We start from the raw sequence: 17147 nt of genomic DNA, 5'->3' as shown, positions 1-17147 counted from the left end.
GGATAATTAAAGGAATGAATAGGGCCAAAAAAGGAAAACTTTGAGACAGTGGGCATAATTGAGGTACTGAATACGTACTTTATTTGTTTTCACAATAGAGGAAGTTCTCCTGTGGAGAAGTCCATATGAACATCTACTGCACTACATCGAACAACCTTGTTACCTCAAGGAATTCAAATCAAGTTTTAGAATGATTATCCTTCAACAAACCTATGCTGGCTCTCCTTGATTAACCTGTGCCTTTCCAGAAGGTGCTTTATTTTGTACCCAGTAATGGTATCCAATAACCTTCTTGCCACCAATGCTAGGCTGACTTCCTTGTTTATCCTTCTCCTCTTTCTAAAACTGAAGAATAACATTAGTAAACCTCTAGTTCTCTGGCAATACTCCTGTATCCACATTTCCCAGATTGGATCCAGGTTGTAGCTAATAACTCTGCTATTTCTACCTTTGCTTATTTCAACCAACTAGGACATATTCCATTTGCATCAAGTGAATTACCAACTTTCAGTAATGCTACTCTTTTTAGTATGACTTCTCCATCTATTACTATCTTGTCCATAATTCCTATCTCCTCTAAAGTGTAACCTTCACATCAGTATGCTTTCTTTGTGAAGACTGATGCAAAGTACTCATTTAATTCTTCAACTATGCCCTCTGCTTCTACAAGAAGGCTTCCCTTTGGATACTTAATAGGCCCAACTTTTTCCCTAGCTAATTGCTTACACTTTTATACAATGCTCAAGCTCTGTGTGAGAAAGGGTCAAATGGCCTTCCTGAGTATCTTGCTTTCTTACAAAAAGTTCACATGCATTGATTTCATTCACCTTGAACTATACAAAACAAAAACACAAATACTAAAACATTGTACTTTGTCAATGAAATAGAGTGCCACTGCTCGTTGTCGTGATTTCATTTCCCTAGATTTCCAGTCTATGCGATACTGACTCCGGATTGCATCAATCTTGTCCTTCAGGCGTCGGGCTACTTCATATTTTTGCCAGTCCTTCTCACCCTGAAACCATTAACAGACAACATTACAAAGTTTGTCCTGTTTCTCAGTTAATTACTGGATATACCATTTCATTGAAACCATTTTCTTTAACTGTGCAGTGCAGAGCACCTTGCCCTCCATACCTTAATGGCTGCTATGGAACTGAATCAAATAGATATTCTCAAATTCAATCTCAAATTAGTGTGGAGCTAGCTAATCTCAATCACGATTCTACAAGGATGCTATAATCAGTGTCAGGATCCCCATGCTATAGAGATGAGGGTGGTGGGATGGGGGAGAAAAACAGCTAACCTCTACTCCTCTTCAAGGTTATCCAGAGACTCTGGCTCAAAAACATGCATGCAGGAACATTTGTCAAGAAGAGATATTAATCTGTATAATTGTTACTGGAATTATTAAATTAGACACAGACCCTACCACACGTCCATGTGTGTGTGGTTTAATTGCATTAAAGCCAACTAGTCTGGCTGCTTTGATGTATAGTAGTTTGAGATTTTAATTAGATAAACGTAAGGAATAGAAGGTAAAGAGTACAATTTGCATTTGTTGAATAAACCAATCAAAAGAATGGGTAAAATCTTGCACCTAGCTGGGAGATACCAAGCAATGTGTTTATATTTATTAATAAAATTAGTGGAATGAAAGTATTGTTAGGAGGTAAAATTTTAAAAAACCTAGTAATACAATGGAAAATTTACATTCAGAGGGGAAGCTAGGTATAATAGAAAAGGAGTTTGCATGTATAGGGCAGAGGCATTCAAGATCTAACTAGCCTGTAAGCCTAGGACTGTGCTTGCCAATTAACCAAATTCAAAGGAACCTCATCTTGAGTTTGTAAGATCAAATGTGTTTTGCCTGGTGTCTGTTTAAAGTCACTGGGTTATTGTTGTCTTGCTGAAAGTTTATCTGGGAATGATTAATTTGGGGATTTGTTTAAAAGTTATTATGGTAGTAATTTGTAGGTGTGTGCATGTGTTTAAATCTATTGTTAAATTAATAAATGTTTAATTTATTTTTATATAAAAACCTCGAGGCTTGGTGGTTTTATTACTGAATTCAGAGCTGCATCTCAAACATACCGATTGAAAATATAGGTTATGACACTTGTTCAAGTTTCCCTCTGGGATTTAAACAACTCAGCCTTTACCAACTGCTGTGTCATGGCACATTAGATGAGGAAGAATCAGGCTTTGATTTGATGCCCCCAATGGTCAAAAGCCACAGAAATAGTCTGGAGTCACATAAGAAGGCTGTTATTTGTAGAAGGCAACACCCCCCACCATGCATCAGCATCATCAGAAGAAATACTGATTGGCAATTGCTGTTCCTAAATTGCATTTCCCCACCACTTTCCAACATGTTGGTAACTGCAAGGAGAGAGAAGAAATTTTAGAAGTTTTAAAATCTGAGGGGTCTGGACAGAATAGATAGGGAGAAACCGTTCCCACTTGTAAATGGATCAAGAACCAGAAAGCACAGTTTTGAAGTGTTTTGCAAAAGAAGAAAATGCAAGGTGAGAAAAAAACTTTTTCACACAGCTGGTAGTTATGGTTTGGAATGCACTGCCTGGAAGTGTGGTGGAGGCAGGTTCGACTGAGGCATTCAAGGGGGCATTGGATGGTTATTTAACTAGTAAAAACATGCAGGGTTATAGGGAAAAGGCAGGAGATTGGCATTAAGTTAAAATGCTCAGAGAGCCGATGTAGACACGATGGGCCGAATGGCCTCCTTTTGTACTGTAACAATTCTGTGCATTGAAAATTTGAACACGGGGAGAATAGGGATGCAGTTTGAATTCTCAAATAAAGCAGCAGCAAAGGATGGGAAGGAAGATGTGTCCCACTGCAAGACTTTACTTACCCACTTTTGCTTACTTAATCAGATCTGTACCCAGACACAATGACATCTGTAACCTTTATGCTCTGCATTATTTTCTCTATGTTATGGTAACCATTAGTGTAGTGTGTTCTACAGAAAAGCCAACATTTAGCGAATGTTTAACACATTATTCATACAGGAGCCATCCAACATCTGATGCATGGTATTCCCACAAAGCAACAAACAAATGCCAATGGCTCAGATAACAACATTAGTCATCTGAATTAACTACAAGCACAGCTAACAAACTCACTGAAGATTTATACCTGAAGTGCTAATATTTTTCCTTATTGAGCTTCCTGACTAACTGTTTCCTGTTAATGAGTTGCTGATATTTGGTAGAGTGCAGTGGAACATGGTCCAAAAGTTAGCACTGGGGTTTGGCATTGTTCTTGCTGTTTAGGACAATGTTAAGATGCAAGGTTTTGGCAGCAATGGGTTGCTAAGTATGTAAGTGATGTTCACCTGAATATGAAAGATGTGATAAAATTTAAAATGATCACATAGAGCAATGGTGCAATTCTGGTGGGGCATTTACACTTCTGACCCTCGAGTCACCTTCTGCTCTATGTACCAGGCTCCCTCTGCCCCAGCTGTGATATAATTTGCAATGTGGGATTAAGTACTTTCCTGTTCTTAATCTGCAATTAAAAGCAGCAAAATAATCTAATTTCAGATGTAGTTCTCTTCACTTCCATACTCCAAGCTAAAGGGTTCTATTAAAATAAGAACTTATAAACAGAACCACCGGTTCTTTAATTTATTTAACCACGCTCTTCCTGTGTGAGGATGCATGTTCTCTAAATGCTTATGGCTACATGATTGAAATCAGCACCTGTGTGAGAATCACAGATTCTGCATTCCAACACTGAAACGGCATTAGGGCATCCAAAAATTAAGTGAACAACAATGGTTAAGAACATTTGTAAGCTACACCTAGTGGAGTAACTTTATTGGACCTGTTTACATAAACTCATTGCAAATAGAGGACTGACCATTGTTAAAGTGAAATAGTCGAGGCAATGTGCTTAAAGATGACTGCAGAACTCTTTAGATTGGAATACTTAAATAAATGTTTCTTATAGAAGCACCAGTCTGGTACTATGACCAATTGAACACAGACTATGCAGTGAATACAAGTGTTTTATTTGACCAAAGGTTCTCATAGCTCACTCTGACTATCTTCAGGTATCCAAAAGCTCATTTTTATACATTTATGCTTAGCAGATCAGGAATAAAAATCCGGATTGATTCTAATCCTCCCATTATCCAGGACCAACTGCCACACCATGCAAAAAAAAAAGTTTATTTTAAATTAATTCTCAGGATCTCTCTGACACTGGCAACCTTAAATTTATTGCCCATCCATAGTTGCCCTGAGAAAATGATCAGCCTTTTCTATTGAATGTCACAGTCCGAGTAATGGTATTAATATGGAAATCCATGGGATGAAGGGATGGTACTTTATTTGAAGGGAACATCACAACTGTATTCTGATCCTGTCCTTTTCTATTCCAGATAGCCATTTGATAAAGGATGGTACCAATCTTCACTCAGTCTTATATTTATTTAGAGAGTGAAACATTACAAGGATACATCTTCTCACTTAACCACACCAGAGTTTCATTCATCGTCTCTATATGTGTTCAAGTGCAACCCCAATTAATGCCCTCCACCTGCATATAATTAAACACATTCAATATACAATTAAGGGTCCTCACCAAATGTTCTCACATGACTTCCAGCAGGGATAGCTCAGCACTGACCAGAGATTATCTGTGTGGCTCAGCTACATTCCTTTTTTTAAACTGTAGGGTCAAAGTTCATAGTTGAGGCTTTTAGCAGCGTTGAATAGGAAGAAGTGACAAATCAGAATTTTATATCACAAGTAGCCACGGTCTCTCAGGTATCTGCTTAATCTTATCCCCCAACCCTCTTTCAAGTTTTTTTTCTCCGATATTTATGCACTCCCTTCCTTTTGAAAAGCTATTATGTATTCTGCTTCCACAACTGTTCTTATTAAGGCAACTGGATTCCCTAACCACCATTTAATAAAAGAAATTCTCCATATCTAGTTATTCTGTGCCCTCTAGTTACTAACTTATTAGCCACTTCACTTCACCCCACCCATTCACCACGTCAAAAATTCTCAATTTGAAATAATTCTATCAAAACTTCTCATGAAGAGGCTCCCAACCTACAAGACTAGGTTAAATAAAGTGGCAGTTGGTTATATGCCACTAAGAATGTATTTGAAAGCCTAAAGGTTGTGTCAGGAAGATAAGATGAAGGTAGAGTGTTCTACAAATTTGTAGTCCTACGAACAAGAATAAGATGGTGTGGTAAATCTTATGCTTATTAAAACAAGAAAAAACTATAGCCATCCTCTGGAAATACCTACCTTAAGTTTGGAACTTGGGTTGAGCATGATGTACTTAAGGAGTCCCTGGACATTTTCTGTCCAAGATGCCAGCCAGGTTACTTTATTGTCAAAACGTACCTCCTTCCACTGGTGATTTTCTGGAGGCTCTGGAATCTTGGAATCCCTGAATAAAATAAGCTTATTTTAGAAAAACAAAGTCAAAGACAGATAATAAATCTGAACAGGTTAGGCTAGCTCAAGTTGTATTTGTGAGCTAGGCCATTCAATGACCAGTCAGCAATCCAGTTAGTGTACAGAGGTGAAAGGCAGCCTCCTGCATTGTACTCAGGACGTAAAGGTATCCTGAGTTCTGACATATTGAGTCTTTTGCTATAAAAAATCTTTTAGTGCCTGGCTGCTTTGACAGAGCTGTAACTGATTGTCTATGGAACAGGGTTAACACTGCATGACTATTTATGCAGGCCATTGATTCTGAAAATGTATGTGGCACCAATCCTAGCAGTTACACTAACAGGAATCTACCTGTCCCAAGCTGCCGTGAAATCCAGCTTTAAGCTGGCAAGTCATCCGACCCACCAGAAACTTAGCAATTTGACTCTGTGTTCACCTTTGCAAGGGTATTAAATTTATGTACCAACTTAATGATGATACTTGATCTCACTATTTATGATTGACACTTCCTGCTGGGAGCATGTGGTTAGTGGAATTACCTTGATACAAGGAAGGAAGGGAGGAAAAAGAAATTAAGACTGGGAAAACTCCCATAAATCTGGGCTAAAACTAAACCAGATGGAAGTGAAGCAACCAGTGTTTCACCGAATTCCAAAGCCTTTCATTGTATCACAAAGAAAGGTGACGAGGGTAGCTTCTTACTTCAAATAAAACAGCAAATACAGTAGAAAGTTCCCTGCCAATCCTTTCAAATATAAGCAATTATCACAAGAAGCTCAGCCATAAACATATTGAGGAAAAAAAGAAAATGATCTAGATTCATGATTAAATCAGAGAAGATGGAAAGGCAAAAATGTGAGGACCTAATTGACAGGGCTGGGTTGATTCTCTACTGGTATTTCTTTAATTCACCATGTAAACTGCTTACTTGCTGCAGTTGATAATGACATCTTCAGGCATGATCCTTTTCTTTAGTTTTCCCATCTTTGGATGGTCGCCACGTCCACGAAACAGCCCTGGTGGCTCTATTTTGAAGTTGGCAATTCTCTCTCGATGTCCATCCATTACACAGTAGCCATAAATCTCAGTGATTGCATCTTGCTCTAACTTAAGTTTCTGTAGGAAAAGACTGGATTTTCACTAGACAGTTTAAGTTTGTTTCCACCCATTTTATTCCCTCCTCCTTTGTGGGTATAGGTGCATAGGCACCTTCCTGAATTTCCTTTCTCTAGGAGATCAGACAGCAAGTATTACCAGAGTATTTGAATGTGGACATGCCCTGACTCTCTAGGCATCCACTTTCAAGTAGGCAGCATTCACAGCAAGATCGTTTTTCAGTTTTGTATGCCTGGGATGCCAAGGTGAATTGTAGTATCCCAAATTGTAGCCTCAGAGATTGATTAACAAACTTGGGGTCTTGGAATTGTTTCACTTGCTTTTCATGTTTCTAGATAGATTTTTAAATCTGGACAGAGTATTTAATTTCTGCTTCCTCCCTTCTGATTGATCTACCATGAATTTAGTCTGCTTTCCTTCATTAGCTGTACTTCACCAGCTTTAATAAAATGAACTCAACCTAAAATGCCAGCTTGCCTTTTCTAATGCCATTCGAACACATATTCCCAAATTTTTAGTATTGATCGTTTGGTCCTGGTTTTGAAAGGAGCAAGGGCACCTGGAGAGTTGAGGCATGTCCTGTTATCAGCAGGGCTGCACTTGAATAAAATTTCTCCGAGTCCCTGCCCAATTGCCACCCAGAAGCATTACCCTCGAGTATATTCCACACCAAACACGACATTTTTCCTGTTCTCTACAGGAGAGCAGAATAAGCCATTCAGCCCTTTAAGTCTGTTCAATATAGAATCTGAAGGGTTGTGGAACCAAGGCAGGAAAATGGGAGTCAAGATACAGATTGGCCATGATCTAATTGATTGATTGAATGGTCTACTCCGGTTCCTATTTTCTTCTATCAATTAGGTCATGGCTGATCTATATCAATTCCATTTACCCACCTTGGTTCCATATCCCTCAACAGAGTTAATAACAGCTTTGGAATGTCCAAGTGATGATTCAACATGTTTTTGGCAGAAGGCAGTTCCAGATTTCCACTGCCCCACCATACAATAAGATCATGACTGATCTGCTCAAGTTTCGAGTTTTACATTCCCATTTACCCTCGATAACCTTTGATTCCCTTGTAAACAACAATCTACTGCTGCCTTAGAAGGTAGTGGAAGCAGGGTCACTAAATATTTTTAAGACTGAGTTCCAAAGTCGCACAACCCTCAGAAAAAAATTCTCCTCATCTCTGTCCTACAAGGGCAACCCCTAATTTTAAAAAACAGTGCCCCTACTTCTGAACTCACCCACAAGAGGAAACATCCTATCCACTTCCACCTTGTCAAGACCATTCAGGATCTCATACTTCAATCAAGTCACCCCTCACTCTTCTAAACTCCAGTGAAAACAAATAGTCTGTCCAACCTATCCTTATAAGAAAACCACTCCCTTAACTCCTTTATAGTTAATCATGGACGGTAGGTCCTCCCCTTAGAATTTTTCCTTATAATGAGAATATACTTATTCTTAGTATTCTGAAAAATCTCCTTAAATATTTGCCGCTGCTTCTCCAATGATCTATCCCTTAGCCGAAAATGCCAGTTTACTTCAGCTAGCTCAGCTTTTATGCCCACATAGCTGTCCTTATTTAAGTTTAAAATACTAGTCTTAGACCCACTTTTCTCCCTTTCATACTGGACGTAAAAGTCAAATCATACTGTGGTCACTGCTACCTAGGGGTGCCTTTACCCCGAGGTCATTAATTAAATCCATCATATTACACAATACTGCATCTAACATAACCTGCTCTCTGGTTGGTTCCAGAACGTGCTGCACTAAGAAAGTATCTTGAGAGTATTCTATGAACTCCTCATCCAGGCTACTGCTGCCAATCTGATTTTCCAGTTTATATGTAGATGAAAGTCACCCATGATTTTTGCTGTCTTTTTAGCATCCAATACTTTTTTTGCGTACTTTGTTCTACTTTGTCGTTACTGTTAGGGGGCTTGTAGATCACTCTCACTAGTGACTTCTTTCCCTTAATATTCCTTATTTCCACTCAAACCGATTCTACATCCTGATCTCCTGAACCAAGGTCATCTCTAACTATTGCACAAATGCTGTCCTTAATCAACAGTGCTATCCCTCCACCCTTACCTAGCTTCCTATTCTTCTTGAAGGTCATATACTCCTCCATATTAAGGACACAAGCCTTGCCTTGTCATCCCGCAGCCTATAATGTGTCATGAAGATATAATGTCCATAATGTTATTGGAATTTATTGTAAAATAGAGTCTGTGTCTATGTGTGTGAAACTTAATTGAATTAGTGGCAGCTAGTCTGAGTGCTCTGATGTAGAAGAGAAGTTAGGTTTGAAATGTTAATTAGGTAAAATGGGGAAGTTTTAGAATGTGAAGTGTGAAGGGTACAATTTGTATTTTTAAACAAACTAGTGTGCCTTGAATTCATAAGTGAGGGTGTAATGTATACCTAGCCAGCAGAGGTAGTAAGAAATAGTGTGTTTATTTTCCCCAAAGGTTATTGGTAAAACTTAGTGCTATGAGAGATTTTTATTATCAGGAAGGTAAAGTCCAAAGACATAGTGAAACAATGGGCATTTGCATTCAAAAGGGGAAAATGTGTAAAGGAGCAAAGGTTGTGTGTGAGGGAAGGCAATCTAAGATTCAACAAGTGTGAAATGCCTTCAGCCTGTATGTAATAAACAGCTGCCTTCAGGGACTGAATTTAAGAGAACTCGCTTTGAAGTAGACTGTTCGGGGTATCGTTTACTTTGCCTGGGTCCTTTGAAAGTATGTGTCTTACTGTGGCCTTAACAAAAATGTTAACTGGGAATCAGATTAAGTAGGGGATTTAGAAGTTATCATAGTGGTAATTTGTATGTATTTGAAATCATTTCTTCTATTAATAAATGTTTAATCTAGTTTTGTAAAAATCTATAAGACTTGGTGGTCTTATTACTATTGAATTCAAGGCACGCACCTCGAAATTTATACAAATTGCAAAACAAGTTGTGGCAATTGTTTCAAGTTTCTGTTTGGGATTTGAACAACTCAGCATTCACCATCAGTTGTGCCGTAACAAATGGGTATCAGATCATAGTTATTTACTTCAATGTGCGTTATCAATTCATTTACTTTGTTATGAATGCTACGCGCAGATTCAGAACCTTTAGTTTTGTCTTTTTGTTATCTTTGTGATATCTAGATGGTAGGGGTCATGCATTTGGGAGGTGCTGTCTAAGGAGGCCTACCCTATTCAAATTCTTTAATCTTCCTACAGACATCAATTAGTTCACATCACCTACTTTCAAAGACACACAATTCTAATCTATCCTCACAACTGAACACTCTTAACCCTGGTATCGCTGTGATGAATCTGGACTGATCTCCTCCAAGCGTAAAATATCCTGCCTGAGATGCAGAACTAAATGCAATACTCCAGCTAGTCTAACCAGAGCATTATAAAACTGTAGCATCTGTTTGTATTCTTGCCCCCTTAAAATAAAGGTTAAAATTCTATTGCTTTTAATTTTTTTTCTGTACTTGTCCACTGGTTTTAGTCCATGGATCCCTAAATCTTTTCGCTCCTCCATAGTTTCTAACTTCTCACCCTTTAGAAAGTAAACTGATCAATCTTGGATCAAGTGGATGACTTCATGCTTCTCCATATCAAACTCCATCTTCAACATTTTTGCCCAACTTTAATCCATTGGCGTCCCTTTGCACTTTCTGCTCCCATCTACACTTTGTACTGTGTCACGTTAAACTTGTGTCTTTGGCAGATTTGGATATTAGATCTCTGTTCCTTCATCCAAGCCTTTGGTAGCTATAGTGAAAAGCTGAGTCCCCAGTATAGAGTTGTGGGAGACACCACTAGTCACATTGTGACAACTGGAGTACAAGCCTATTATATATATATTCCAACTCTGTCTCCTACCTCCTAACCAATTCATTGTGTGTGTCAATAAGCTGACTCCAATTCCATACACTTTCACTTTTGTCAGTGTCTTGTGTAGGATCTTAGTAAATGCCACCTGGAAGTCAATATAAATAACATCCATAGGCATTTCCTTATCTAACACATTAGCAAACTCCTCAAAAGTTTTAACCGTTAGCTAGGCATGATTTACCATTACAAATCTTTGCTGACTCAGACTAGTTCATATTTATCCAAGGGTCAGACATGTGTCCTTTCTGACAGATTGTTAGATATTAGACTAATAAAGGTCCATAATTGCTCTCTCCCGCCTTTTATAGATAGTGGAGTGACATCATTTTTTCAGTCAGAGGACGATTTCTGAATTGAGCATTTTGAGAGACCATGATTAAAGCATGTGTAATTTCCACAAATCACCTATAATTTCCAGGATGTTGCCTGGGCTGTTGAACTTTTCTAGCATTTCTGTTTTAAAAGATCTTATGATGTAGTTGTAATGTGTACAAGACAAGTACACATCAGGAATAATACTGGGCCCAATGGCCCAAACTGCACGGCCAGAAAAAAAAATCCAAGTAGATTGTGCTACTGGAGATAGTTCCCTGACATCCAAACAATGGCTATATTCTAATGTTAGCAAAGAGCTGATGGGATAATTTAAATCTAGAGCACTATTTCAAACCAAATCTCGACAGGAAGAGGGCCACAAATTCAAGCAAAAGACAAATTTATTACTATCAGCAAGTTCTTCGAACAAAGTCTCAGTTTCTATCTTGAGACATTTTCAAAATAGGGCTAAAATGAAGTAAAACTCAGAAACTGCCTTACTAGTTGGAACGTAACCATGTCCAGTGAATGAAAGAGAAGGGTCATGATGTAGCCTCATTCACTTGCTTAGAGTAAATTTGGGCAATTGGGCAACTGCAGAGCTTACGAGGCCCCAGTATACATTTGAGAGTGATGCCACTAGTCACATTTTTTTTCTTTATTTTTCATGGGATGTGACAACATTGGCAAAGCCAGCATTTATTGCCCATCCCTAACTGCCCTTGAATTGAGTGGCTAGGCCATTTCAGAGGGCAGGTCAACCACATTGCTATGGCTCTGGAGTTCAGGCCAGATCAGGAAAGGGCAACAGATTTCCTTCTCTGAAATGACATTAGTGAACCAGATGGGTCTTTATGACAACCAATGTTGGTTTCATGGTCACCATTACCGAGACTCACTGTCAATTTCAGACTGATCAGAGTACTTTCTAAAGGGTGAGAAGTTAGAAACTATGAAGGAGCGAAAAGATTTAGGGGTCCATGGACTAAAACCAGTGGACAAGTACAGAAAAAAAAATTAAAAGCAATTGAATTTTAACCTTCATTTTAAGGGGGCAAGAATACAAACAGATTATGCTACAGTTGTATAATGCTCTGGTTAGACTGCAGCTGGAGTATTGCATTTAGTTCTGCATCTCAGACAGGATATTTTGAGCTTGGAGGGGATCATTCCAGATTCATCACAGTGATACCAGGGTGGAGAGTGTTAAGTTATGAGGATAGATTAGAATTGTGTGTCTTTGAAAGGAGGTGATGTGATCTAATTGATGTCTTTAGGAAGATTAAATAATTTAAATTCCACCAGTTGCCATGACCCCAGAGCATTAGCCTGGGTTAATTTACCCCCCCCCATATAACAGAATCTTTACAGTGCAGATGATAACCATTCAGTCCATCGAGCCTGCACTGGCTCAGTGGAAGAGCATTTTACCTAGTTCCCCTCCCCTGCCTTATCCCCGTAACTTTGCACATTCTTTTTCAGATACCAACCAATTCCCTTTTGAATACCTTGATTGAATCTGCCTCCATCACCTTCAGGAAGTTCATTCCAGACTCCAGCCACGCTCTGGGTGAAAAACCTTTCCTCATATCACTATTATTCCTTTTGCCAATTACTTTGGATCAGCACCCTATAATATTTGATTTTCAAGAGTGGGGACAATTTCTCACTATTTACCCTGTTCATAACCCTTGGTCTTGAATACCTCTATCAAGTCTCCTTGCAGCCTTCTTTTCTCCAAGGAAAATAGTCCCAACCTCTCCAATCTATCCTCATAGCTACAGTTCTATATCCCTGGAATCATTCTTGTGAACCTCCTCTGTATTCTCTCCAACGATTTCACATCCTTCCTCAAGTATGGTGCCCCGAATGGGACACAGTATTGTAGATGAGGCCTAATTCATGTCTTATACAATTTCAACATGACCTCCTTACTCTTGTTCTCAATGACCCTATTAATAAAGTCTAAGATACTATCTGCTTTTTTAACTGTTCTCTCAACATGTCCTGCCATCTTCAATGACCAATGCACATAAGAGGTTCCTCTGTTCCTGCACATTAAACATCCTGCCTACTGGAGAAAATCTCTCTGCCATGACAAGCTATGTTGTATACTTTCCTGAAGAATCTCACTATACTGATGTTTTCCAAAGGGGTTGCAGGGGGTTAGTGGTGATAGTGGTGGACGAATAAAGCACTTTTAGCTACTCTGAGGTCACACCAATGGCATTTATGACATCAGTACTATTGAATAAAATATCTTAAAAAGTTTCAGTATACATGAGATACGAGTGTAGCCTTCGGACTGGCAATCTTAGCATTTATGCTTTTCACATTTTTATGCTAAAAACATTCAGAGAAGAGACTCAAAAGGCAACAAGTGAATCCTAGAAATCTGAAAAATACATAGCTCTAATATACATATCAGAACAAAACAAAATATTAAATGGCAAAGGCTAAATATTTTGGCTAGGATTCACCATCTAACTAGCTTCTTTGAAATGGATGGCTGAAATGACAACAAGAAAAATTCTTGCAACAGTTGCATTATGAATAGCCACCACAGCAAATCATTTCTAGATTGCTTTTAAATGTTCTGCCTTTCAACTCCAGCCTCAAAACACAGAAAATGTGCTAGGTCACTTCATTTGGTTTAATCAGCAACAATTTGTCTCACTTAGTGTCATTAGCAGACTTGGACATGTAGCTCTCTATTCTTTCATCTAAATCTTTAATAACTACAATGAAAAGCTGAGGCCCCAGTATAGAGTTGTGGGTGACACCACTGGTCACATTGTGACAACTGGAGTACATTATATCCCTACTCTCGCCTCCCATCTCCTAACCAATTCTTTATACACGTCAATAAGCTGACTCAAGTTCCATAATTTTTTATTTTTGACAGTCTATTGTGTAAGATTTTAATAAATGCTGTCTGGAAGTCTACATAAATAATATCCAGGGCATTTCCTTATTTACCACATTAGCAAACCCCTCAAAAATTTGAGCCAGAATAATTAAGTCTGAATTTATCTGACATACATAAAAACCTTAAACTTAAATTCTCTGTATTTGTTGTCTGGTTTACTCATATTCTGACCTTCTCTTCTAAAGACAGAGGTTAGGTTCATGCACAATAGTAGTCTATTGCCACCTTAGCCAAGTAGTCATTCCTTAAATATGAACTTTGTCAGTGAGTGGTGTTAGCTTACTCACTGTGTTCCAGGATAAAAAGAATATGTCCATACAGCTGCACCTTTTTCAACTAAACGGAAGCTTCGGGAATAGTCATTCCCTGGTTCATTCTCCAGAGAAATGCTTTGACCAATCAGAGTCAGCCTGCCCAGTTTGAATTTGAATAAAGCTGGGCGGTTAACTTATTTTAAAAATAAAGTCAGTTGGATAAAAACATGGAAATCAGCCACCATCTCAAAGAATCTCCTAAACAAGCTAATGTAAGGTTTTCAGAGTGCACACACTTCACCAGTTTTGTACCGTTTACTAAAGTGCAGAGTTTATTGCACAGGTTGAAACAGCAAGAGTTTATGCATGGTTATTGCTAATATTAACCAGCCAAAGTTACACAGTTTACAAGGATGGAGCATGAATAGGCTTTCCCTTGCTAATCTAAGCAAGAATGTTTATTCATTTAGGTGTTGGCTTGCACAATTATCTGGTACTGAAATTAAAGGAATTAAGAGTTTCCAGGGGCAGGTTATCCCTTGGGTACAATGAATGCACCAGGTTGGCTGATCAATCATCTCTTGGACTATTATGGAAATAGGAACCTAGACCTCCACAGAGGTTCATACTATGGGCAAAATGGCTGCCTCCTTTAAGTCTGTGCTGGATCTTTGACAGAGCAATTCAAATAAATCTTACTAACACACTCTCCCCATAACTGTCTTAACAGTTTTCCCACAACTGATGTCAGACTGTCTCGTTATTTATTTTCTCTTTCTCTCCCTTTCTGAGCAGAGGTGTTATATCGATTTATCTCCAACCTCATGGTACAATTTCCACATTTAAAGAGGGGACAGTTTTAGGCTTGACTGCCTGCTAGAACAGCTTGCCTGCATTCACCATCTTTATATTTACATTAGATTTACAAATGAAGAATGGTCATTGGGTGAGCTGCGAATATCTGTTAAGATTGTACCCCAGCATGAATCAATGCCTTAAGGGAGCAGAGCAAGTTAATAACAAATCTTCTACTTAAATATTTTATCACCTGTTTCTCCTCCTTGGGCAATGCTTTCTTGGCCTCAGCTTTTTCAGTGAAGTACTTATGCAGTTGTGTGAAATCACATTTATTTAAGTCGGTGATCATCATTCTCTCTTGCTCATTCATTTCCTGTACCAGAGGGGAAAGATGTAGTAGTGAATGGGTCCCAGTTATAATAACACAGAATTTACCATTCTGAGCAGCTCATAAACTTTCAGTTTTATTAGCATTAGAACTTATGAAAAACTGTACTACATATGGTGATACAGAAAATCGGAATTGTCAGAGAATAGCATGTGCTTAATACCTTATAATCAAAGAATTACTTCTGAAGTATAGTGACTATTGTAAACAGGTAAACTCTAGCTGAACTGCACAAAGAATTTCACAAACAATGAGGTAAGTGCCTGTTGTGGGGCATAAGCATATCAAAATGACAAACAGGCCGACCATCAAGCCTGCTCAATTGCTATACCAAATTGTGATTAGTTTCACCACCAGCAACATTGAATCCTTTTAAGAAAGGCAAAAAAATGAAAAACCAAATAACTTGGGAACAATAATCTGGAAAATTCCTCTTCTATCCTGTTAGGAAAATAAAATTTGACTAGGAGATCACGTTGATTATGTGTTTACTGCCTGATATTTCACCCACCTTTTATAAGATGTGATCTCTGCTTCAGCCAGGAACTGGTTTAGCTCTCTTTTGGAAGTATACAGAGGATCACCCATTTCATAAGCAGGGAGCATGTTCCATAGGTCTATTATCCTCTGGGGCAAAGACACAGCCATACAAACTTACAAAATAAGAGCAGAAGTTGGCTATTTGGCTCTTTAAGCCTGCTCTGCCATTCAATATGATCATGGCTGATCTGTTTTTGTGTTTTGAATTTCACATTCCCATCTACCCCCAATAACCTTAGATTCATGTTAGGCAAGGGAATCAATCTACCACTGCCTTATAAATATGCAATGACCCTGCCTCCACCGCCCTCAGAGGCAGAGTTCCAAAGCGATACAACCCTTAAAAGATTTCTCCTAATCTCTGTGCCAAAAGGGTAACCCCTAATTTTAAAACAGTGCCCCCAAGTTCTGGACTCACCCACCAGAGGACACATCCTTTCCATGTCCACCTTGTCAATCCCATTCAGGATCTTGCATACTTAATCAAGTTATCCCTCACTTTTCCAAACTCCAGTGGAAACAAGCCCAGTCTGTTCTAACCTTTCCTCTGCCAACCCTAATCTTAATCCTATATTTGCATAATTTATAAGCATGACTCCAGGTCTTCCCTAATTCCTCAGTAGGAAAGCATATTGTGCCACCACAATCATGGTGTATATATAATCTATAAAAATGAACGATAGTTATCAAACTGTATAGTGGGATAAAATTCATCAAAATAACATATACTTAATTAACCTAAACAAGCTACTTGAACTATTTTATCCTCAAAGAGCTAACAGGGCTAACAAAATTCTTCAAACCAGTGATTCGAAGTATTTCATATCTGAACTATTTACCTGCACGATCCTGATAATGCTCACTGTCAGGTTGGGTACAAAAGTCAACAGGTACATTTGGAAAGCTTACAAGGTCCAAGCATGCCACTTGATGCATGAAGATCAAACTGGATCATTGCACTGTGCAAAGGGTACTGAAAGGCAACCTGCTAGTTTCAAAATTCCTTAAGTAGATGAAAAGCAATGTGATAATACACAGAAACATACTTCATCACACCATGCATCAGTGGAAAGGTCTCAATCTTGGATGTGGTTTGAAAGAAACGTTACAGCCTTGTATTTCGCCAAGCTGGCAGGCGGGATCCAATTTTGAGATTCCTGCCCTCATTCCTGTTTCCAGAAATTTTTGCCAGCATGGGATAAGAATGGGGGCTGTCCGCCTGCACGCAACACTCCTGCCCTTGCTGGCTCCATTGTGGAGGGCGGTGGGAGGAGGTGGTGAGCAGTTTAAATCCCACAACCCTGTGCAATTTTACTGGAGTCGGACCCCTTCAGTAAGTAGACATAATTCACAACTTCTCACAGGAGATAAAGGGGCTAGAACCAAGGAGGAACCCCAGGCCAAAGTGCTTAGGAACAGGAGTAGGAATTATGCCTTTGAGCTTGTTC

At 38.8% G+C, this 17147-nt stretch overlaps 1 protein-coding gene across 5 annotated transcripts in view; it reads right to left on the bottom strand.

Moving 5' to 3' along the window:
• LOC121278926 (DNA topoisomerase 1-like) overlaps positions 1 to 17147 on the bottom strand; it is a 141930-nt gene that overhangs the window by 31568 nt on the left and 93215 nt on the right. For all 5 annotated transcript variants that reach the window (XM_041189482.1, XM_041189483.1, XM_041189484.1 and 2 more), the window contains 4 exons: positions 15022 to 15144; positions 6376 to 6563; positions 5295 to 5439; positions 872 to 1015 (listed from right to left, as the gene is read on the bottom strand). In XM_041189482.1, the coding sequence (XP_041045416.1) occupies positions 872 to 1015; positions 5295 to 5439; positions 6376 to 6563; positions 15022 to 15144 (600 nt within the window). The remainder of the gene's footprint in view (positions 1 to 871; positions 1016 to 5294; positions 5440 to 6375; positions 6564 to 15021; positions 15145 to 17147) is intronic.

The sequence above is a fragment of the Carcharodon carcharias genome, chromosome 6, assembly GCF_017639515.1.
Source record: "Carcharodon carcharias isolate sCarCar2 chromosome 6, sCarCar2.pri, whole genome shotgun sequence".
In the NCBI taxonomy this organism is placed as follows: Eukaryota; Metazoa; Chordata; class Chondrichthyes; order Lamniformes; family Lamnidae; genus Carcharodon; species Carcharodon carcharias.
Note: the sequence above shows the minus strand (reverse complement) of the source record. Positions and strands in the feature narration are given on the sequence as shown.